The sequence below is a fragment of the Ixodes scapularis genome, unplaced genomic scaffold (assembly GCF_016920785.2).
Source record: "Ixodes scapularis isolate PalLabHiFi unplaced genomic scaffold, ASM1692078v2 PGA_scaffold8__174_contigs__length_109621045, whole genome shotgun sequence".
Taxonomy (NCBI): Eukaryota; Metazoa; Arthropoda; class Arachnida; order Ixodida; family Ixodidae; genus Ixodes; species Ixodes scapularis.
In genome coordinates this window covers 65,312,251-65,336,755 of record NW_024609883.1, presented here as the reverse complement: position 1 = coordinate 65,336,755, position 24,505 = coordinate 65,312,251, and the positions used below count along the sequence as shown (strand labels likewise).

Sequence of the window (24,505 nt, the reverse complement as noted above, 5' to 3'; positions counted from 1 at the left end):
TTTCTTTTGTTCCGGTTACTTCACTTCATCATTACCGTAGCAGGCAAGGCCATGTTAGATTCTACTTTGTCCTTCTCCCCGGCATTGGCCCTTGTGGAGGTTCGTCAACGCACGTTTTAGTGGCTCGTTATCTCGGTAAGATGAGAGAAGGTCAGCAATGGTGGATGTAATCTGGAACGTGTGCAAAGCGTCTCTATTGTTAGATTTTTTATATAAATCATAATGTTGTGTGTGTGTTTATTCAGTCGGAAGTTAGTTCCAATGGGCGTCACGTGTCAGCTGTAGATGAGAAATATAACCAATGCAGCACAACAGCTAGCCTGGAGTCTTTAAAGGGATACGAGACCGAAATTTCGAGCTCACAAAACAAGGCTAGAGCGATAGGCGGGACGCTACAAAACCCCAAAAGCAGCACTCATACAGCCATATCTCTAGCGGACGGCCGTATTTCTGGAAAAGAAATGCGTGATTGAAGACGGGCCGACGAGACATGTGACGTCACGATTTTCATTCCCTCTCCTCCTCGATTCGTCCCATCAAGGCATCGAGCTGGTGAACCGAAGCGAGGAGGAGAGACGCAAGGCGCCGCTTCCCCTCGTTCTCAACTGTTCCATAAAGATCGTAACGTCGTAGTCCTCGCTTGACCGCGCCCTTTTTTTAAAACAAATACGGCCGCTCGTTTCAGATATCGATGTATGAGTGATGTTTTGGAGTTCATAGCGTCCCGTTCAACGTTTCTGCGGTATCTTTATAATACCTATTAAATGAGGGGGAAAAGTTAAAAGGGTGTAGAGGAAACAATAACGCCAGCAGAGGGTGTCAAACACGCGACCTGCGACGGCAGGCAAAAACACTAGTTTCTGCCACTGCGGCTTCTACGGCTCGTAACTCGAGAACAAAAAATCGGGAGAACATGCGGTTTGTGCCCTCCTTCATTTGAGAAATACCCCCAAAACATATTTTTTTAGTGAAAATTAAAAGCTGGATGGACCCTTTCAGCCTGCCCGATATGGGAAATTTCATCTCAAATCGGGCAGAATAAAAAAGTCTGATTTTTAATTTTCACGAAAAAAATATATGTTTTGGGGGCATTTCTCAAATGAATGAGAGTGCAAACCGCAAGTTCCCCAGATTTTTTGTTCTCGAGTTACGAAGCGTAGAAGCCGCAGTGGCAGAAACTAGTGTTTTTGCCTGCCGTCGCAGGTCGCGTGTTTGACACCCTCTGCTGGCGCTATTGTTTTCTCTACACCCTTTTAACTTTCCCCCCTCATTTAATAGGTATTATAAAGATACCTTGACGCATTCAAATAGTTTTAGGAATATGATTGTTTTCTAAAAAACATGTCAAACTCGTCACTCCGGTCGCTTTTCGGTCAAATTTGACAGGTCATTACTTTGTCTGTACTTAAGGTAAATTTTCTTTATTTGGCTCTACAGAAAGCCCAAAGCAAGCCCATTATAGATATAATAATATCATTATTATCTGCCGAAAAGCCGCTCCGCTACCTTCACGTAAACGTTGTGAAAAATAACAAATGTTCACAGATTTCACGCGATTGCGGCTCAAACAGAGGACATACAACCAAAATATTACATTTCTAGACATTTTTTTCTTGTAGTCGACTAATATGTATAAAATAATTTAAAAAATAAAAATTTACAAAAATGGGGTTTTTGATAAAATCGACCTCAAACTTTCAACATTTGTTATTTCTTAGAACGTTTACGTGAAGGTAGCGGAGCAGCTAGTCGACAGATTATAATGATATTATTATATCTATAATGGGCTTGCTTTGGGCTTTCTGTAGAGCCAAAGAAAGAAAATTTACCTTAAGTACAGACAAAGTAATGACCTGTCAACTTTGACCGAAAAGCGCCTGGAGTGACGAGTTTGACATGTGTTTTAGAAAACAATCAAATTTCTAAAAATATTTGAATACATCAAGGTATCTTTATAATACCTATTAAATGAGGGGGAAAAGTTAAAAGGGTGTAGAGGAAACAATAACGTCAGCAGAGGGTGTCAAACACGCGACCTGCGACGGCAGGGAAAAACACTAGTTTCTGCCACTGCGGCTTCTACGGCTCGTAACTCGAGAACAAAAAATCGGGAGAACATGCGGTTTGCGCCCTCCTTCATTTGAGAAATATCCCCAAAACATATTTTTTAGTGAAAATTAAAAATTAGACACTTTTAGCCTGCCCGATTTGAGATGAAATCACCCATATATATATATATATATATATATATATATATATATATATATATATATATATATATATATATATATATATATATTTAAAAATGTATGATACAATTATTCCCAAAACATCATTTACTATATCTTTGTTTACTATTACGTTTTATTACGTACCACTCTCGACATAACCTAACGTGTTCTGATGAAAGTGGAATATCCTTAGTGATTTGCGATATTGTATTTACGGTGTTTGCTTAGATTGCGCCTAAGCAAACAAACAAATATAAGCTCGTTCTGAGCATGCGCCAGTGAATACTCCCTATAGCTGTGCGCCAACTGATGAGCGCGTGCTGCAGGCGTTCACTGTTATTTTGCAACGTGCATTCGGCACCATCAAGACTGTCGGTCTCAGCAGCCTATTAATGTGGGCTCGTTCTGAGCGTGCGCTCTAAACGTCTCCCTCAAATATGGCGTGCATTGAATACCCTCCATTAAAAGATTCGAAGTAAATAACCAAAATAAAGCGTCCGTGGAACGCGCGCGTGCGAAGTGCCCTTAGTTTTAGATTTTTGCTTTCGAACAGCTAGAGCTGAAGACGCCAACCATAGCCTAATATATAGACAAAGCCTGGCAGATCGCCACGAGAAGCGGCCGCCGAAATGAAAAAGGGTGGAGCGGCAGACAACGGATGAGAGGAGAGCCACGTGACTGGCGCCCCGCTGCGGCGAGACGCCAAAACGCAGACGCTGCGGCGAGATACGAGGACCCCAAAGTGTGTTTCGGGTCCTCGCCGCTGCAAAAGCTGTGCGCTGACGTGCTGTGCACGTCAGCGCACAGCACGTCAGCACGACAAAAGCTGTGCGGTTCCCCCTGCACATCAGGCTCTCTGATGCTCTGTGCTACCAGATCCTCGCGCTCCAAATCTGCGACCGGGCACTCTATCGCTCCGTCGTTGAACTGCCAGGTTTTCTATGCGCCATCACACGCAGAGCGTGTACCTACGTTCCCGGCCTTGTTTTTGAGCCTTAGAGTGCGCGGGGCTTTTTCTGGAGTAGATGCTGAGTCGTCGGCAGCAACCTTGATCGGCAGTAACCACAAAAAGCGTGCGCGGCACTATCGGTCGGTGGCGCGCTTTAGAAGGCAGGAAAAGCAGCACATGCGGTTAGAACACCGTCGGAGCCGTTGGCGAAAGAATGCCACGCTGGCTTCTTGCCGACGCAAAAATATGAACGGCTGAGAGGCATATTGTATACTGGCGTTTCAGTTATGTAACTGGACCCTTAATGGAAAATCGGGACTCTATTGAATCTTTCGGGACACTCAACGTAAAATCGGACAACCATGTGGATTAAAAGTTGAAAACCAAATGGGAATTGCTCGATAGATGTGTACTGGTAGCTGACAGTTATCGGAACACTTTTCAAAAATGCCAGCAGCTCTAGTTACGAACATAAATAGAATATCGCAGGATGTGGTTCAGGTCCCCTTTATCACATTGGAAATTTCGTATTCAATGCACACTGGGCTCCGGTTAGGTACACACCGTACAAACTAAAGCAGCAATCATACTGCTCATACATCATACGAAAGACATTGTTCGCTGCAGACTTGATGGCACAGTGATCTGCGGATACGCCCTCAAAATCATGTTCAAAGCACGTTCGTTTGATACATGCTTGAAACATGTCTGCAGTCAGTGTTTGTATGACCGACGACACGGGATTGTCATGCAAGGGAAAACACATGCCTCAGGTGGTGCATGGCGGCTGTCTTTTGTTTGATGCATTAGCAGTGTATATAAAACTTCCGTAAAGGAAGTTTCACCCTGCCTTTCGGTCAACGAAACAAACTCTTTCGTCTGCCACAAAGATGTCCTTCTGTTCGGCAGGGTACGGCCACTTCTCGGACGACGTGTTCTTCATGCTGGATAAGAGGCTCGGCTGGTACTGGAGGATCACGTGGACCGTCACGTCGCCACTCGTGCTCTTCGTGAGTATTCCGCGACAGTTCTCTGTTCCCCCGAGGGCAAGGCCGGTATACGGTGAGAAACTGGGGGTGAGGAGGAGATGAAAGCGCGCGGGAACGTCAAAGCGCCGAGCTCAGGCTGGAAGCATTAGTGGGTAGATTCAAAGGCTAGACAGACAAGGCCGCCGCCTGCTCCTCGCGGAGTCTGGCGTTCGGCGTTCGAACCCTACAGTTTTTTTTTTTGCTTGTTTTTCATTTCTGCTTAATTTTAGTTAGTCCTTGTGATAAGAAACAACCATAATGGACGTAATATCTTAGCAAATGTAGGAGACTCTGTAGACTGTAAGCAACCCTTTACGATACAGGTGCATATTATCTTTACTTTCGGTTTATCTTATACTATTTTAGGCATTAATAAAGATGGGGAAAGAAAGGAAATAGAAAAAATTGCTTGGCAGACTCAAATACCTTACTAGAATACATTTTACTTCGCTCATTTGCACTCGACAATGCGTTTGGAAACTCTTCGTCACAGCACGTCTGTGCATCGCGCTGTCGCGCAGCGCCGAAGGAAAAGGCTGCCGCGTCGACACACCGAGATACCGGATTCGCCAAGACAGCAGAGACGGCTGTCTCCGCCGTCTAGAAGGGTTTCCACGACGATAGATGCGTGTCACCACCCCTTCCAATTCAAAGAGAAAACCTCTAAACTGTGCGCGTCCAGCCGTTCCAACTAAGCAAATCTGTCAGTGCCAAATCGTTTGGATTTTCGTGGAGCAAGGTTTACTCCATAGTGAAACATTTTGCAGAATTATGAGCTGTTGAAAAGAAAAAAGGCTCACACTACTAAATTTCAACAGATCTTGGCTTGTGCATGCACGTGCATAGATAATAAGTGACGCAGCGTTCAAATCACTGGCGCGCGACTTGTTAAGTGGTCGCCGAGCGGAACCGCATGGCCACAAAGGTAACATATGCGCGGCAGGTGACGCAGCCCAATGTACGCACATTATCCGAAAGCAATGAACCAGGAAAACAGATGTTTTAGATGAACAACAGTAGGCACATTTCGGCATGTGGCCACAATGCTCACTGCACTGCGAGCTCACGAATTGTTGGAGAAGCTATAGCGTTTGTACACTGTCCTCCTCATAAGCAATGTCTCTCTGTAATGTTCATCTTCTGTAATGAGATTCGGGATGTTTTGGTCATAGTGGTGATCCTGGACGGCACATAACTGTAACGTCCATCGGTGTGACCATGCGTTCCACAGGCACGTGTTATTTTTTTTTTTTCTTTCTTACTATAGATTTGATTGGTTTTTATAAAAAAAAAAGTTGTGAAAGTACACTAACGTGGTCTGTGTAGGTGAGTTATATGGCAAGGGGGACATAATATAGGGGGACAATCACATTAAAACGGTTAACTATACTAAATGTTGATGAGTGAAAATAAACACAAAATAAACACAAGGTTCTAATTTAAACTTTTTGACCATCATAGCAAACGACAAAACCAGTAAATTTTAGAAAGGCTTGGAGTGGATGGGAAGTGCGGTAGGAGCGCTAAAGTTAACACTCGTGAAACAGGCACAAGGCTGGCAGAAGGAGAACACAGAAGAGACGGGAAAACCACGCGGCTGCGCTTTTCCGCATCGCCAGCCTTGCGCCTGTTGCACGCATGGTAACTTTGCGGACCAATGGGCTTCCCAAGCGCTCCAAGCCTTTCTACAATATACTAATTCAGTGGTTTTTGATTAAGTTCCTATTTGGAACAATACATTTATATTCGCTAATTAAAAAATCAATGATTAAATGGTGGTTAATGCAACGACTTATCATGGCGATTAGCCACCCCCTATGATGTCCTCCTGGCCATAAGTAAATCCCACGTAAAGACTGCAATTATGTATCATATTCCTAACGAGCGTGTTGGTAAAGTACTCTAGATAAGAAAGAATAAAACATAAGAGGACGAAGCAGGGGCGAGTACATTCTTTCAACTCACAACAAAGTTTATTCCATGGAGTGCGATCGCCCGTTTCCCTACATTCTTAGGGAAAGGGGGAAAAGGCAGAGGGGGAAGACTCAGAAGAAGGAAGAACGGGTGGGAAGGACGGAGGGGTGCGTCGACCCGTTGGGGACAGGCCACTCACCAAGGTCTTCTAGTCACCCCGGAAAGCTCCAGGCGCAGAAAATCCATCTCTATCAAAGAGGGCTACCGAAGAAAAAAAAAAAAAAAGAAAAAATAACGCCGGAGTTTTTTTTTGTTTTTTTTTATTGCAAATTATTTATTACTTTTTTTCTTAATCCCTTAGGATGGCGCCCGATAATACGCGTTTTCCTGATCATAGGCTACGTTTACATGGATGCGACTGCAGCGCATCGGATCCAGTTAACGAATCGAATCGGTCCATGTAAACAAGTCGGATCGGATCGGATCGCATCCGATCCGATCCGCTGGGACGGGGTGGTTTGAGATGGTCAATCCGAATCGAGACTCTTCATGTATACGCTAGCGGATCGAATCGAGTGCTCGAGCGAGGGATTGCGGGAGCTTTGCTTCGCCTGCCGCTAGGCAAACCGGACACCTCGAAAACAATCTGAAGGTCACGAGGTTTGCGTTGTGATCCTTCGACACGAGGTGCCGCTGCTGGCCGATCCGAATCCATGTAAACTTAGTGGTTGAAGTGGATCCGATTCTCTAACTGGATCCGATGCGCTGCTGTCGCATCCATGTAAACGTAGCCCTAGGCGCACATCCTCCGCGTGTGCGGCGATGTGCTGCTATCGGGTCCACCAAATCCTCGCTGAAATCGGCGACGTTTCAAAAATGCTCTTTGCACCCCAATAGCAAAAAAAAAAAAAAAAAAAAAAAAAAAAAAAACGGGTGCGTAATACGATTTATGTCGGAGTCGTGCCGCCTTACGATTCCTTTTTCGAAATGCCTTGAGAGAGCATTTCCGAGAGATCGTCGATCCCAGCGAGGATTCACTGCACCCGATAGCAGTACATCGCCGCACATGCGGAGGATGTGCGCCTAGGTTCAGGAAAATGAGCGTTCTCGGGGGCCATCCTCAGAGATTCGGAAGGGAAGTAATCAAATCATTAAAAAAAAAAAAAAAAAGAAAGAAGAAAAAAGAAAAAAAAAAGCCAACGATACATGTTAAAGCATGTTCCCCTGAATGAGGCTCGCGCTGCACGAGCGCGCGTGCTTTGCAGGGACACTAACTATACTTCGTCTCACGCTAGTATCGACTAACCGCGAAGGCTGTGCTAGCGTGAGCGGCCAGCCTTGGCTGCCTTGACTAGAGCACTTGCTGCACGAGCGTGCATCCGCCGCGGCTTCATTCAAAGCGACTAGCTTGCGCTTTTAGCACGCGCGGCTAACAATAGTCCATACTAAGGTAAGACGAAGTATAGTGAGTATTCACTGGAGGCCATAGCTGTGTGCGCGAATGCTGAGCGCGTGCTGGTGGCGAGCTTCCACAGTTCTTTTGCAACGTGCATCCCACGCCATCAAGAGTGCCGATCTTAGCAGCCTATGTGAGCTCGTTCTGAGCATGCTAAACATCGTCCTCAAATATAGCGTTCAGTGAATACTCCCTATAAAAGCTCGGAACTCGCTCTTATAGGCTCTGGCACTTATAATGGAATGTGTAGAAAAAAAACAAAAACGGTAGTGGGGAAGCGTAATGACGCACGTTCGAAACGCGAGCCAAATATTCTATTTTGCTCGCCTGGAGCGCTGCTCAAAACTTGAGAGCTACGGGCCTTATAGGCCCGTAGCTCTCAAGATTTGGAGCGCGAGGATATGGTAGCACAGAGCATTTCTCGGGGAAGCTGGTAGTGACCGCACAGCTTTTGCAGCGGCGAGGACGCGCGAGGAACGCGAGGAGCACGAGCGGACATTCCATCGCTCGGGAGAAATGTGTTTCGGCGTCTCGCCGCAGCGGGGCGCCCGCTATATGACTCTCCTCTCATCCGTTGTCTGCCACTCTACCTTTTCATTTTCGGCGGCCGCATCTCATGGCGATCTGCCAGGTTTTGTCAGTATCGAGGAGGCTATGACTGTATATATATAGAAAGCCAGTTTCTTAGCCAAGCACAATGACAATATTTTTGGTAGCTATTAGGGCTAACATATAAGGACCCCTTTAGAAAGAAGGGGACGTCTGTGCATGAGTGTGCACCGGTAGATCCAAAAGTTTTTATTCCCTGGGGCTGTCTGTGCAAGCTTTGCATTGCACACCAATCGCGTGTCGCACTACTAGGAGCTTCAGTAGATCGTTCCAATGGCTCCGACAATAAAACCCGATAATTCGCCGATGCCTTTCCAGATGCATCGCATCGTTGTCGGAGGTATTGGAACGATCTACTAAATTTGGCCCTAATGAGACAAAGAGTTCGAGCTAAAACACCTTTGAGCTCGGACGTCAATCCCACAGTATAGAGCTTTAGAATAGGGGGCCTCCAACACCGTGGGTCCTCCGAACACCTTAGGGCGTCGCACAGAGGACGAGCAGAACGTCTGAGCATGTGCAGTACAACGCCCCGGGTTGCTCGGGGCACCCAAACCGTTGGGGTTCCCCATTCTAAAACTAGTCTCTTTTGAATGACCTCCACCATAAACTGATTATCTTCAGTTTATTTGACCTGGGACGAGGAACCTTTCATACGTCCACTGACCAGCGAATGTCCGTCTCAATTCCTCCAGATCATCTTCATCTTTGCCATGCTGGACCAGAAGGACCCGCTCAAATACGGCAAATACGTGTACCCCAGCTGGGCCGTGGGCATCGGCTGGGCCATCACGCTCTTCGTCATGCTCCAGATTCCCTTCTGGGCCGGCGTCAGCATCTACAGGGCCCCCGGCAACACCTTCCTCCAGGTGTGGGCACGGCTACGCATCTGCTATCGAGCTTCGCAGAAAGTTGATAGATGTGTTCGGGTTTTATCTATTTTAAACACGAGATTGATTATTCGATCTGGCCGAGTGCCGAAAACAATGCGGAAGAAAGAAATAGTGTAAGTTTAACAGTTTAATTAACAACCTCTTGTTGATGTAAGCCTTGCCACACTAGAGCAAAAGCTGTTTCAGTTTCTAGTTAGCAAAATACGATTTGCTTTTTCCTTTGCATTTTGTTTTTTCACTGTAGTACATTAGATAACTAATGGACCATGAGGCAGAAACTTGAAAGCTCCAATTTGATCAGAAGAGCACCACTTTGTGCATGCGTTCAGTGTAATTTCTTGCCTGATGATAATTTGAGTTAGATGAAATTAAAGGCACATAGAAAGCAACATATGATACACAAACACTACTTATAAGAACATTTCCAGAAACATTTTTCACGAAAATGGTTGATTTAAATCACGGGTCGGCAACTCATGACCCACAAGGAAGTCTCATCTGGCCCCTGGCACAATACCAATAAAGCCATGCCAGCCCTCCCCGCCAGGCACCCGTGCCGCTTCCTCACACAGACTCAAGGACCACATGACAGTTTTGACCTCAAATGGAATAAGAGATAAACAAGGAGCACTTCCACTTGGTATTGTCCGGCATCCCCTTACTTGCGAAGAGAAAGTCTTCACTTTCTTTTTGCCTTTTTTTCTCCTTCGCGACTTGCCGTTTGGCCCCCTCCATGTCGGCCTTCGTGACAACTGGACCCGCCGATGCAAAAGGCTGCCGACTCCAAATTGCAAATCATCATAGAAAAACCACTGTCAAGGTAACACGTGATGTAACATCACGTGACATCAGCAGACATCATAACGTGACACAGTGATAATGACGTCACATGACTTAGAAAATGGGACACCGTGACATCACAGAGGACCAATAAATGCATTAGAGTGCGGTCAACTCTACGTTAAATTGCACCTATGACAAAGAACCAATGTTCACTTATTTCTGTTTCCATTCATTGTCAAGAGTTAGATTAGAAAAAGAAGTTTGAATGAAAATATTTCCTTGGCTTACGGGATCAATGAAGCAATGCCACGAGTGCAGCATAAAGACCTTCCGGCTATAGCTGGAAGGCCTTCAGCTATATAGCTATATGCTGGAAGAGGTAAAGGCCCCGGCCTTTACCTTTTCCAGCACGCTATTTAGTATTTCCGTATTCAGAATAGTCTCGTCAATTGGGCAAATGAAGGCGACGTCAAAACTAACATTTAGATATGCCCGCGCTTTTCACTGCTGCGACGTCCTTGGCAGGCAGTTTTGCAGTTAGAGCTGACAGTCTGGAAAACAGAGCATGCCGCGCATTTGCTTCCTACCGCTAAGCGAGTGTTGGAGCGAGCCTCACAAGCATTGGTTTTACGCCATCATATCTTTTTTTGTATTCACCATGTTTTTATTGTTTCCGGTAAGCTTTCAGGTTTAAAAAAAACAAAAATTGGTGAAGATCAAAATTAAAGAAGTCAATAAAAAGAGCTAATATCGTTTTAATATTTGGGTTACTAGTTAAGCGACGTTTGCCAGTGTGTTTAGACAATTCTGAAACAAATCAAAGATCACAAAAAAAAGTATAGAGTTCCCATTTCCACGACGCCTTCACACAGAAACTCCGACGAGCCACGAGGCCCTCTCCGGCCTGGGGTCCATCGGACGCGAGCCTCAAGGACCAGTGGAAGGTGGCCACGGGACAGACGGCCCCGGGCATCAAGGTGGAGCTGCGCAAGTTCACACCCGGCGAAACCACCAACGATTTGGGCGGCGTCGAGAACAAAGCTTACACGGTGTCCGAACAAGACGCCCACTGAGGGTCGTTGACGTCAAGTCTGCAATTCCGGTGCCTCGGTGTGTTCGGCGTCCCGGTATGGGCGACGTGCACGACCGAAAGCGTCGCTGCTGTCGGCCTTCCGCGATTGGACCAACGCTCGCCTGAGCATCTTTATAGTCGGTGGCAGGATTAGAATGATAGGAAGGTCTTTCAGCTGTCTCGCCTCTAGCGCAAGCTTCCCACCTTCGATGACACTTCGGCGTCTTGCGAGCTTCGACTTCGAGCATGCAGCGCAGCCAATGCACCATGGAAGGCAACAGGCGCATGCCGGAGGTTCGACAACCGAAAGAGATGTCCTGTCATTCTTGTCCTGACAGCGAGAACAGTACGAATAATTCTTTCATCGCAAGAATAATGCAAGAGCGTCACCTTTGGTGGTGAAAGAATGCGACAACTCCAAGCTTCCATCGAACTTGTTGTTCGGAGCTGATAATCCTGGTCGTGACGTAACGGGTAGGAACTATAAGGGGGCGTCGCCGATACGTCTCGTCGCCGATACTGCACATGCGTCGGACGCCCTGGCAATGAAACAGAACTGCCGATGGTACAAGCCGTCGCAATCCCGGCGATTGGTTGTAGAAGCGCCAGGGTCGCGACGACCCGCAGCTGCGACGTTGTCGGCAGGCCGTATTCGAGAGGATAAACTGAAGACGTGGTAAACACACCGGTCGGAGACATTGCACCATGCCGGCATCTCGCCTGCGAACAGAGTGGCACGACGTAGCAAACGAGGCAGACAAAGCGGAATTCGCCAGTTCTGCTCGTCAACATACTCGTGACCTCGCAAGTCGACACACCCGAGCAGAGGAGGGGAAAGGCGGATGCAAGGGGGGGGAGAGACTTCGTCATAAGTTGGAGAGCCTTTCGCATTGCCCAAATTTAGGACCAACACACAAATCAAGGTAGTTTTACCACAGGACAGCTGTGTCACGAGTTGGCCAAAGAAAAGGAAAATCATTTTCTTTGGACAACTTTCTATATTTTCTCCCTTCAAATGTATTTTTGAGATGATACGGAAAATCTACCAATTTAATGGATGCAGTCTTTTAGTAGACTTTTAATAGCCCATCGCATATCTGCAAGTGAACCAGTTGCTTGAAAACAACTAGTAGGCTATGGTAACAATATGAATGGAGCCAGAGACGGAGGAAGCATTTTGGACCAGGCAAACTCGGTCCACCCAAAAGTAACTTCACCCCCCCCCCCCCCCCCCCTTTTCCCTCCTCGATCCCACTGTGGTTTTTTGTAAAATCTTCATACTTAAGCAAGGCTTTTGCGGCTGTTCGTGTGCATGTGTATATGAAGAGTCTACCTGTAAGTGTGTTGCATGCACTCATATAATGCCTACTGAAGTTTCAGCAGTTTGACAGCTTATAAATACTTCCTAGTCTTCGAGACGTTGAAAGTGGGCTCGACAGCAGCACTGAAATAGGGCCCAGTATTTAGGTTATGGAACCGGTGAACAAGTTATACAACATGTACAGTTCATTGTGATGTCAAGTATCAGTGCTACAAGCTTCACAGCCTACAAAATGGAATGAAGTGCTTTTGTTGTGCCCTTTGCAATCAATGCAGTTAAACCACGATTTAGTCTGCATATTTTGTAGTTTGAGCCTGTGTACATTGGGATTCTAGGAATTGGCTCGCACATTCCAATAGTTCCCATTGCAGAAGTGGCCATAATGGATGTTGCTCATGTTCATCATCATTCAAAACCTAATTGCATCCCATTCAAAATGATTGCAAAAGATGATTTTTTGTTGCACGTTCCTGCCATGTTTTTGTAATAGGGTAGTTCAATCGTCCTCATGCATTCACCCCCCCCCCCCCCCCCCCCCCCCAAAAAAAAAAGAAAAAAAAGACGACGAACAAGGCACACTGCCGAACAAGCTGCCTTTGTAGCAGACATTTCATAGCAAGGCATATAATTCCAGAAATCTGTCAGCTATACCAAGTGACAAGTGTAAATACAACAAGTAACAATATACAATTTAAACGGTTGTGTGACAAGTTTCGATTCTATAAACCACTTTCGTTTCACTGTGTTTTTTACAGTGCGAGCTTTTTCGGCTAGGCATGTTCAAGCCGTTTATGCGATGGTCACTTTGCCAACCCTGCCTTTAAGTTTCATCTTAAAGCCAACTTTTAAAACTGCTTTCCTACAAACCCACAAATGCACTAGTGGTAGTGCCCTTTTCCGCTTCTGCAGCTCAATCATCCCATAAGCTAGTATAGAGGACATGGACATTTTTCAACGACACTCGAGCGTTCGGAATCTCCACGGCCGGGACTGGCCATCAACCATCGCGACACGACTCTGCTTCCTTAGCCTGCCACGATGTGCATTTGTGGTGCTGTAGAAACCCCCCCCCCCCCCCCCCCGTACACATCGCCTTTGTTGCCAGATTGCTACAGTAGAACCTTACCATAGTAAGGGCTGGCATATACTTTATCTCGCTAGTTGGGCGCAGCGCTGCCAAAGGTACAGGGGCGAGAGTGTAACCAGAGCAGTTGGAAAGGAGGGCAAGAAGGAAATCTCTTCTTAGCCGGACCCTCTTCTGTGTACCCCACATCGCTTTGCTCTCCCTCGGAGATTAGCCGGTCACTCAGAATTTGTACAAAAGAGGTTGCCTCTTTCTATCGCCCATAGCCTCCGCGGTACTGTGGCCAACTAGCGAGATAAACTACAGTAAAGACAACAAGGCATGTAGGGAAACAAATTTGAAGGTGCTAGTGCTACTGGTGCAGGCATTTGAGGTACTGATGCAATTAAGATATATATTGACATGTTTTGAAGAAACCAAATTGCACTAGCTCGATTATTTTGACAAATACCAGGAAGTACAGGATGTGTTGTGAATGAGCTGGGCGCAACCTATGTGTGACGTCGCTCACGTCGAGAGGTCACATGGCAATCTTTCACGACGGTTCTTTCATAGATGTCGGCTGATAAAACTCATTGCGTTTAAACGACTTCACAGAGGTTCAGCTTTGTGTGTACTAGCTACTCAAAATCCGGGTCAAGCGAAGTACAAAATGTTGAGGCAGCAGTAGGATTGAGATGAAGAAAACACGAGCTCTGCCTACACGATCATAAAATGCTGTCAAGGGAGAGACATGTGAAAGGGAAACTGAAACTCACGAGTCAGAAAGTTACTATGTTTCTTACATAAGGACATACCACTATATCTAAAAAAGCTAAGAACTGAATATGCCAATTTGAAGTTGTGTATTGTTCCTACCATATTTTGGGTATATTATGATCTGGAATGACTCATCTTAAATGTATCAGGACAGTTCCAGGTATAAGCAGAAACGGCTGCCAGTGTTGAAACATCGTGATCATACTCCGAACCAACGATTTCAAAATTGCTGTTTATATCAATTCACGAGGCAAACTAGGATCTTTTGAGTCAGGGGAGAGACGTCTGCCGTAAAATGTTAAGCCGCTAGCTAACAGAGACTTGTAGCAACCAACAACACAGTGTCATATCATTGCATTGTTATATATGCGCTATATATCTACTCATTTTCTCTAGACATTACTATCAAGCTCTCAGTCACTCCGACGTTCTGCAGTCGTTGAATGCATGTCCTCTGTACAGTACTCGTGCAATGCCGCTTTTGAAGTTTGTCACAATTTTTTCAAGTTTATATCACATGAGCGAATGACGTTTTAGAGAACAGCAGTCGTTTCAGCAAATCTATGTTTTAGTGCAAAACTGGGGCGCGTGCTAACTCACCCGTCCCCCTGCGATCACGCCGCTTCGCAGCGACAGCCTGTGGTGGCTCATTACAAAGATGTTTACCTACCTGGGCCACCCACAAACACCGCTTCGAGGCGGCCAACCATTCGCTACAGTGTCTTTCGATGAAAAGTTGGCGCTCGCTAAAACATTGTTTGACCGAGTGCAACCCATTTTTTTTTTTCATATACATAAAAGTGTTCATTAGCAGAATAACCAAGCTTGTTCACTTGTTGCAAGTGTGAATGCCATGTTGCACCAATGCTGCTGCATAGAGCAGAAATAAAGAAATGGGACAACTGAATCGGTGGGACTCTAATCTCGCAAAAATGGACAACGCTGCAAGAGCACCACACAATAAACAGTGTGCGTTAACAGGTATAAAGCTGGGCGATAAGCTCCAGGACAAGCAAACCTCCCCCAACTAATATAAACTTTGCTCGAAATCAGAACTGCTCCTTGATTGTTGTGGGAACATTAGAAAGAAAAAGAAAATGACAGGATCAAACTTACCTTGCAACTGCACACGGAGAAATGGGTGCAAATGGCTCATCGAACTAGGCCTGCCAGGGACCTGGAGCATTCTGTGAGCTGTTCTCGAAGTTGTGTCACACCTAGCACTCACCTGTTGTACCAGGATGCGCCAGATGATATAATGAAAAGGCTAAAAACAAGGGGGTGGGGAGCAAACCAGTAGCACCTAGAAGAAAATGCCTGCACCTTTCCTCCCCAAATGTCATCAATAGTAGACCCATGCAGCGCCACCTAGCTTGCGTCAGCATACCTGCCACTTTGTAACATACTTTCACCGACCTATTGCGTGCTGCTGCTTGAGGGCGGGTCAGGGACCCGTTAGCAAAGACGTCATGCGTGGGCCTTGTCCTCTAAGTGGTACTGATCTAACCCAGAACCTCTGGGTTCTGCAGTAAGACTTCTTGTTCCATATGCGCTGAACTGTGGCGCGCTAATGCACTCGGCCACCGACCACCCGTGAGGGCCTTTATGGTTTGTAGGTGCAAATTCTAAAAATATCGCAATTTTTTTTTTTTTTTTTTTTTTTTTTACGTTAAACGTTTTGTGGTTAGGTGTTTGGCATTTTGTGAAACCCAAAAGCCAAGCCTGGATAAAAGTGTGCCCATCAGGCTCGACACCGATTGGTTAACAAGGTCATGTGACCAGGGGTGGAGTGAGGAGGAGAGGTAGGTAAGAAGGTTCTGGAAGATCACCAGGTTTATCATTTCAAGTGTACATATGACATGCCTTAAATTATCTGTTGAAGACCACCTAGATGTGCTGCTAAACTATGATATAAATGTTTGTGATGCTAGAACATTTCCCATATGCAACAGAACTGCCTAACAATTTGCCACACCTTTTTTTCACTTGGCCATAGGTTGTGGCATCGGTTTCAGATGCCTAAACACAAGGCACCACCAAGGGTAGCCCTGAATTACCATTGTCCCAAACAGTGGAAACAAAGGAATTGCCAAAAGATGGACATTGCCCCACTGTGTGAATAAAGAGCTAGCCTAGGGACCCGCAACTTGTAACGAGCGGATTTATTCAGGGCTCGAAACAACCTCAAGCACACCAACTACCTTTGGCTAGACGAAAAGTGTTTCTCTTACAGGGGTGCTCTGCCACTGGTGCTACAGTCACTGACCTGCCTCAAAATTTGCTCAGCACCCCCCCCCCCCCCCCCCCCCCCAATACACATCAATGAACAAACATAATGCCAGCATAATTTTTTTTCTCTCGCAAGGTTCCTCAATTTTCAATTTGGGTCATAACTGCTTTTCAAACTGAAAGTTTCTACTGGCAACACTGAAAAAGTGATGCCAGCAGCGGGCATGGGTTAAGTGTTTGGGGCAGGGGAATTTTCTCCCAACTGGATGCAAGAAGTTTGATGGTGTGAAATGAATGCTGCAGAAGCTCACTCGTGTACTTGCTCGGCAGCACTGAACAAATGTGACATACTGTTTTCTGAACTGCCTGCCTCTGCCTTTCAGCGATGTGACGCCATTAAAAAGCGGGGACAAATTTGATTATTGGTTCTGGCATTGCCTTCATTTTGGAGTTTTCTCAATAACTATATGCGGAATTTCAAGGTACTAAATTACAATCCGAGAAGAGTGTTGCCCTAAGTATTCAAACAATATGCCATATTTTCCTGTCCGCAGGAAAATATGGCAACCCTTGTAAGAGTTGTAGCTCCCTTTCAACATCACCTAAAAATAGCCTTTTCATGAAGTTAGTGAGAAAGTCGCACTTCTTTGAGCCGTCGGCACGGCGAAACTGCAGCAGCGACCCATGACACGCTTCAGACCGACATCAACAGCCTAAATCTTTCACAATTAAGATCCAAACTCATAAAATAAAACCTGTTGCTTAAAATGCACCAAAAAAAAAATCTGAAAAAAAAAAAGATGCAGCGTATACACTAACTTGTGTTTCCAAACAAACCGGAGCGCCACAGCGGCACGCCATTGGTGTTGCGAGTGCTGCTGGGGCGCTCGCGTTCCGCATCGACAAACCATTGGAATGTGGTGTGGTCAACGTCAATGTGAGTCCCCGTGCTCTCTTCTGCATTGTAATTGTTGATTCTATGTCTTCCTATCAATGTCTTGTTGCTTTAGTGTCCTGAGCAGGGCCGGATTAAAGAATTTTGGGGTCCTGGGCTAAGGCTATTCAAGAGGCCCCTAATGGTGGTGATATACCGACTATGATGACGATGGTGGTGGTGGTAACGACCATGACGGCAATGTGTATGTTTCAATAACTTGTAAAAATACAAATATCATTCATTTTATGCTATATCTCGGAAGGTTTTTGTATCTGTAGATGCTATGATTAGGAAATTAGGGTTTCACTGGGTGGAAATGAAGCAGATGCGGTTGTGAATTAGAGGCTGTTTCGGAAATAGCCAATCACTAAGAGATACAAAACGCAAAGCAATAAACGATTAGGGAAAATGATAAGTAAGTGTCGCGCATGTTGAGCAGGGCCTCGCAAACATTCGCTGAAAAGTTGAAAATAATGACTCCGCGTTTAATGAACTGGTGTGTGACCAAGTCTACAACTTTATTTATACAGTACGTGTCTCTGTTGACTAATTAAGAACTTTCTTTTATCCATTTGGACATATTACTGTAAGCTAAGAATAATAGCTCATACCTCAAAGGCAGGAGAAGTGTTGTCTCGCACTGGCAGATTACTGAGATCAGACACAGGCTTCAGAGCAGTTTCTTGCAGTTGCTGCCTCTCGAAAACTTTTGGGCGACATCTCAAGAGCCGGCTCCTTGACACGCCTGTTAGTGGTTAGAAAGGATGGCTTCGGGGGGTTCACCGATATTTCTTTTTGCTTGTTTTGAAATTTTTCGTTTTGGAGGAAAATTTTTATATAAAACTACGCTAAATGACAAAAAAAATTTTTTTAATGTGTAGCATGTATGTTGCTAGTGTAGCCTTCGGCAACACTTTTTTTTGCTTGCCTTCCAAGCCACCATTCTCCGCGAAATTCGTCGGGGCCCCAGTACAATAGAGAACCCCGTGGCCGTCCTACCGTCTGGCTTCAATTAGAAAAGATTTCAAACGGGACCACCAGCATCGACAGCTTTGCTCCTTTCCACAAGAAGGGTGGGAGGCAACGCAAACATTTTGTTACTGTCTTTTACAAAGAGTTCACGAACACCAGCTCGTCTAGAGAAGGCAACTTTTTGGCAAGACTATAGTGACTAGAAAGCCAGGGCCCAGAGGCTCATGTGATCCTCCTTTAGGTTTGAGTTGTTTTAAATTGAAACCGACTAGCCTTCTTTTTCTTTCATATTTCCAGGGGCCAACACGGGGCCCCTTGGCAGCCTGGGGCCCTGGGCTGCAGCCCCCTTAGCCCGTACCTTAATCCGGCCCTGGTCCTGAGCGAAATTAACGAGGCTCGTTGCACCTAGGGTGACTATACGGCCCGTTTTAGAGGTTTATACATGCCGTACTATCATTTTGCCTGAATAAAGTCAAATGTCCTGTTTTTGTGGAACTTGTTTGCAAATATGAGTACCAAGCAAGTGAAGAAAACAAGAAACTGCTATTCATGACAGTGTATTCGAATAAACATAGGATAAAAATTATATCTCCAGTAGTTTGATTTTTAGCTTTTGCTCTTGCTCCACTTGCCAATAAGTTTTGTTCACATATATGTGTGCACGGGGCACTTTTCTATATTACTAAATTTGGCATGCTTAGGTTTTGCAGAATAGGTAAGAAAGGTGCTAGTGTGCTCAACTAATCAACAAAAAGCCCCCGAAAAGTAAGCATTTTCACGGTGAACCAAGTAGTAGCAGAGGTTTTTCTTTTTGTCTCACTTTGACCCCCCTACACTTCCCTCAATGTCCCGTTTTTTTACTCCGACGAGTATGGTCACCCTAGCTAAATCGAAATCTTTGTGTAAATAATGTGACATGCGGCGATTTATTCCGCACGAATGCCGCAGAATGGACGCTGAAGCCTGATTCACACATGAGATTCTGCTCGCTATTTTCAGTCGCAACGTCGCTCAGATGGCAAAAGTGTGGATGGTAGCTACAATGCTCAACGTCAATACTGAAAATCGCAAGTAGGATTGAACGAAGTGAATCGGGCATAACAAGTCGGTGATGGACACTGGTAACAATGATCAACATCTCCTTTCATCCACTGTTTACACTGAGCCTACTTGCCCCAGACAACCTTCAAACTTCTTTTGAGGCCTGAACTTACTTCCTATTGCAAAGCTCTATCTACTGGCTGTTGTCGTTTCAATGAGCAGACAACAGTCTGAACGAGTTTGAAAGAGCAGACAGTTTAAATGATCGGACGGCCGTTTGGACGTGAAGATGCACCGAAAGTGGTCCACACGGTGGTCCGGACAACTTGATGGTTTTCTCGAGTTCATGTTAGAACAAAACAAATAAATATGACGACCACAAGCAACCGTGAATTCAAACTAAAGTGCTTCCCGCACAAGGAATCGTGGTCCGATGGTGTCTGGCTTTCCCTTCTCACGGCACCTATCCACATTCTCGGATGAACCGGGCCAGCAGAAAACAGATCAAAACTGATCTTCACACCTTTCTCAGCTCTTCTGGTACTACAGTAACGTCTGGAGGTAAGCTAGTCAGGGGTTCATAGTAAACATATAATTAAAACAGTGCAAAAAACACAATGACAAGTAGAAGAAGGGACTATGTCTGTGTCCCTTCTATTACTTGTCCTTATGTTTTTTGTGCTGTTTTAATTATATGTTCTTCTGGTACAACCCCAGCCACGGCATTTTGATGAGGAGGCAGGTTTTAGTGCAGTTTCTTCCATAACAATACAGGAATGCCAATCCCGCAAGGTAACTTCCAGTTAAACTCCCAGAACGGAATTGTGTCCGAGGCGCCACCCCCGCGGCGTGACGTAAGAGTTGAGTTGGCGTATACATCAGAAAATACAAGAGTTAAAAAAAATATCAACGGAGTACCCCCTTACGGCACGCGCACTTTTGTGACACCGGACGACTTGGCCTTGTGTATGTGCCTCTTCATGTGGCCACTGAAACCCTTCCTGCTGTACATGACAAGCTTGCACTCGACACACTTGTACTTGTGTGCCCGCTCGTGCGTCTGCACGTGATCCTGAAGCGTCGAGTTGGTGGCAAACGCTGCGGGGCACAACCAGCACTTGAAGGGCCGCTCGCCGGTGTGCGTTGCGACGTGGCGCTCCAGGTTCGCCCTGGTCGCGAACCTCTTCTCACAGGTGGTGCACGCGTGGGGCCGCTCGCCGCTGTGAGTCCGCTCGTGGATCAAGAGTGTCGCCTTCTGCGCAAACCGCATGGGGCAGTGCTCGCACGCATACTTCCGCTCTCCAGTGTGCACCACCATGTGGCGCTCAAGGACCTGCTTCCGCAGGAACCTCATGTCGCAGACCTCGCACTTGTACTTCCTGTCGTTGGTGTGAGAGCGGAGGTGGACCGTTAGGGCCACCTTCTGTGTGAACCTCCTGGAGCAGATGTTGCAACTGTGCGGCTTCTCACCCGTGTGGGTCACCATGTGGATCACAAGCGATCCCTTCCGATCAAACGACTTCCCACACTCCGTGCAGCAATGCTTTGGGGCATGAACCCGCACGTGCACCCTGAGCTCCGTCTTGCTCGCAAACGTTTTGGGGCAGCAGTCGCACGGAAAGCGCTTGGGTGGGGCGTGCATGCGTTTGTGCTTATTCAGCGACATCTCGCGTTGGAAGCTCTCCGGGCAGAGGTTGCACTTGTACTTTTGCTCGGCATGCACTTTACCATGCAATCTCAGCAACACTTTCCGGGTGAAGCCTTTCGGACACAGCCGACACTTGAAGGGTCTCTCGCCGGTGTGAGTCAACATGTGGACTTGCAGGCTAAACTTGCGAACAAACGTTTTGGTGCAATCTTTGCACCGGTAGCGGTTGCTGCTGGCGTGCACGCGCATGTGGGTGGCAAGCTGCGTCTCTTTAGAGTATGACTCATTGCACTGGTTGCAAGTGTACAACATTCCTTTTTCGGATTCAACGCCAGGACGCTCTTTGATGACATCTTGGTTAGTTGGAGCAACACCTTGGTTAGTGCAGAGGACATCCTGGCTGGTGGGCGTAAGGTCTTGGCTAGCACAGATGGCATTCTGACTAGCAGGTGCGACATCTTGGTTAGCAGGTGTGACATCTTGGTTAGCAGGTGCAACACTTTGGCTAGTACAGATGATGTCATAGTTAGCGAGCACTACGTCTTGACTAGTGCAGATGGCGGCCTGGCTGGCGGGTGCGACACCTTGGCTTGCACAGACAACATCTTGGCTAGCACACATGACACCCTGGCTAGCAGGTGTGCCGTTTAACTTCTGGTGCCGCACATGAGAAGTGTCCCTATAAACACAAAAGTGATGTTCTAGACGGCTCTGGTCTTCAAATGATTTCGAGCACCGGTGGCACTTGCGAAGATGCCGGTCGGGGTTCTTCGGCTTTGGCAGGATCCGTTTGTCTTGGTGAACTGGAGAGGCACCTTGGCCAGTGGACACGACGTCCTGGTTAGCAGGTACGGCATCTTGGCTAGCACAGATGACATTCTGGCTAGTAGGGGTGCCGTTTAACTTCTGATGCTGCACATGAGAAGTGACCTTACGAACACAAAAGTGACGTTTCAGCCAGCTCTTGTTTCCAGACTTCGAGCACTGGTGGCACTTGTTCAGACGCTGGTTGGGGTCCTTCGACCTTGGCGGTGTTGGTTTGTCCCTGTGAACTGAAGAGACATCCTGGCTATTGGGCAAAACGTCCTGTCTAGCAAAGATGACATCCTGGCTAGCAAGCATTCTGTTTAACTTCTGGTGACGCATATAACTGCCCCTACGAACACAAAGATGACGTTTCAGCCAGCTCTTGTTTCCAAACGACATCAAGCAACGATGGCACTTGTGAAGGTGCCAGTTGGGGTCTTTCGGCTTTGATAGAGTTGGTTTGTCCTTGTGAACTGGAGAGACATTCTGGCTAGTGGACACGACATCTTGGCTAGCACATAGGACATCCTGGCTAGCGGGCAAAACGTTTAGGCTAGCAACGATAACGTCCTGGCTAGCAGGCGTACCGTTTAACCTTTGGCGCCATACACGAGAAGTGTTCCTATGAACACAAAAGTTACGTTTCAGCCAGCTCTTGTCTCCAAATGACTTCGAGCACCGGTGGCACTTGCCAAGATGCTGGTCGGGGTCCTTCGGCTTTGGCAGTGATGGTTTGCCCTCTTGAACTGGAGAGACGTCCTGGCTTGTGGACATGGCATCTTGGTTAGTGCAGACGACATCCTCGCTAGCAGGCACGACATCTTGGATAGAGCAGAAGACATCCTGGTTAGCAAGCGTACCGTTAAACTTCCGGCGCAACACATCAGCAGTGTCCCTATGAATACAGAAGTGACGTTTCAGCCAGCTCTTGTTTCCAAATGACTTCAAGCACCGATGGCACTTGTGAAGACGTTGGTTGGGGTCCTTTGGCTTCGGCGGTGATGATTTGTCTTCTTGAACTGGAGAAGTGTCCTGGCTAGTGGACACGGCATCTTGGCTAGAGCGGACGACATCCTCGCTAGCAGGCATGACATCTTGGATAGAGCAGAAGACATCCTGGTTAGCAGGCGTACCGTTAAACTTCCGACGCAACACATCAGCAGTGTCCCTATGAATACAGAAGTGACGTTTCAGCCAGCTCTTGGTTCCAAACGACTTCAAGCACCGATTGCACTTGTGAAGACGCTGGTCGGGGTCCTTTGGCTTCGGCGGTGATGATTTGTCTTCTGGAACTAGAGAAACGTCCTGGCTAGTGGACATATCATCTTGGATAGTGCAGACGACATCCTCGCTAGCAGGTACGACACCTTGGATAGAGCAGAAGACATCCTGGTTAGCAAGCGTACCGTTAAACTTCCGGCGCAACACGTCAGCAGTGTCCCTATGAATACAGAAGTGACGTTTCAGCCAGCTCTTGTTTCCAAACGACTTCGAGCACCGGTGGCACTTGCGAAGACGCTGGTCGGGGTCCTTCAGCTTTGGCAGTGAAGGTTTGCTCTCATGAACTGGAGAAACGTCCTGGCTAGTGGACATGGCATCTTGGTTAGTGCGGACGACATCCTTGCTAGCAGGCACGGCATCTTGGATAGAGCAGAAGACATCCTGGTTAGCAGGCGTACCGTTTAACTTCCGGCGCAGCACATCAGCAGTGTCCCTATGAATACAGAAGTGACGTTTCAGCCAGCTCTTGTTTCCAAACGACTTCAAGCACCGATGGCACTTGTGAAGACGCTGGTCGGGGTTCTTTGGCTTAGGCGGTGATGATTTGTCTTCTTGAATTGGAGAGACATCCTGGCTAGTGGACACGGAATCTTGGCTAGTGCAGACGACATCCCCGCTAGCAGGCACGACATCTTGGATAGAGCAGAAGACATCCTGGTTAGCAGGGGCGCAATTTAACTTCTGGTCCTTCACATGAGAAGTGTCCCCATGAACACAAAAGTGACGTTTTAGCCAGCTCTTGTTTCCAAACGACTTTGAGCACCGGTGGCACTTGTAAAAAAGCCGGTTGGAATTCTTTGGCTTTGGTGGCGGCGATTTGTCCTGGTCAGCTGGAGAGGCAAGAAAAGAGATGTTTTGTCATTTTCCTTTTCTGAGTTATCATTTGCAGTAGACTACTTTTTATTGTGGAACATTTATAGGCTAGGTTTTCACGTGAAGTGAAGCCTCAAAAAGCATATCCGCCAATGTCCCCGCTAATTTTAGCAGGGAAAATGTAGTCACATAGACTCAAGTCGTGCAACCTATACGCATATTAAGCTTCCCTGCTAGATTTAGCGAGAAAATTGACATTAGATGACCTCAACACCAATTCAGTTTCTCTGCTAAATTTAGAGGGGAAACCTCTCCCTCCCCCACCTCCCCCTTTGAAGTTTGAAATCCTGCAAAACACCTTCATTCAGACTTAAGGGGGAACACTGGCTAGAGATTTAACTTCTGAACCACTCAAATGATCGGTAATGAAATTTGCAGGGGCCATTTAACATCACATGTATGAGTATTGTGCAAACTTTCAGCTTTCTAGGAGAATTTAATAAACCTGCATAAGATGTGTCACTCTTTGTTAAGAACTCTATGATATGCAAATGAGGCTATTAAGCACCATTTTGACTGCTTGAATATAAAGTGGGGGGGGGGGGGGGGGGATGTGAAACTTTGGGCTATCTAGTTTTTATAACTCAAATGAAAATATTTCAGGAAGAGTTATTACCT

The 24,505-nt window shown here is 46.5% G+C and overlaps 2 protein-coding genes across 2 annotated transcripts in view; one reads left to right on the top strand and one right to left on the bottom strand.

Annotated features, from left to right (window-relative positions):
- The window catches only part of LOC8033572 (sodium- and chloride-dependent glycine transporter 2), an 88,165-nt gene extending 75,349 nt beyond the window's left edge, over window positions 1–12,816 (top strand). The window contains exons 11-13 of the mRNA XM_042286870.1: window positions 4,090–4,190; window positions 8,883–9,056; window positions 10,736–12,816. Of these exons, the coding sequence (XP_042142804.1) occupies window positions 4,090–4,190; window positions 8,883–9,056; window positions 10,736–10,936 (476 nt within the window). The 3' untranslated portion in view covers window positions 10,937–12,816. The remainder of the gene's footprint in view (window positions 1–4,089; window positions 4,191–8,882; window positions 9,057–10,735) is intronic.
- Window positions 12,817–18,767: 5,951 nt separating this feature from the next.
- Window positions 18,768–23,636, bottom strand: LOC115319829 (zinc finger protein 235-like). Its single transcript, XM_040222898.3, has one exon. The coding sequence runs from the start codon at window positions 23,324–23,326 to the stop codon at window positions 20,201–20,203; it is 3,126 nt and encodes a 1,041-aa protein (XP_040078832.1). The 5' UTR covers window positions 23,327–23,636; the 3' UTR covers window positions 18,768–20,200.
- Between the last annotated feature and the right edge of the window lie 869 nt (window positions 23,637–24,505).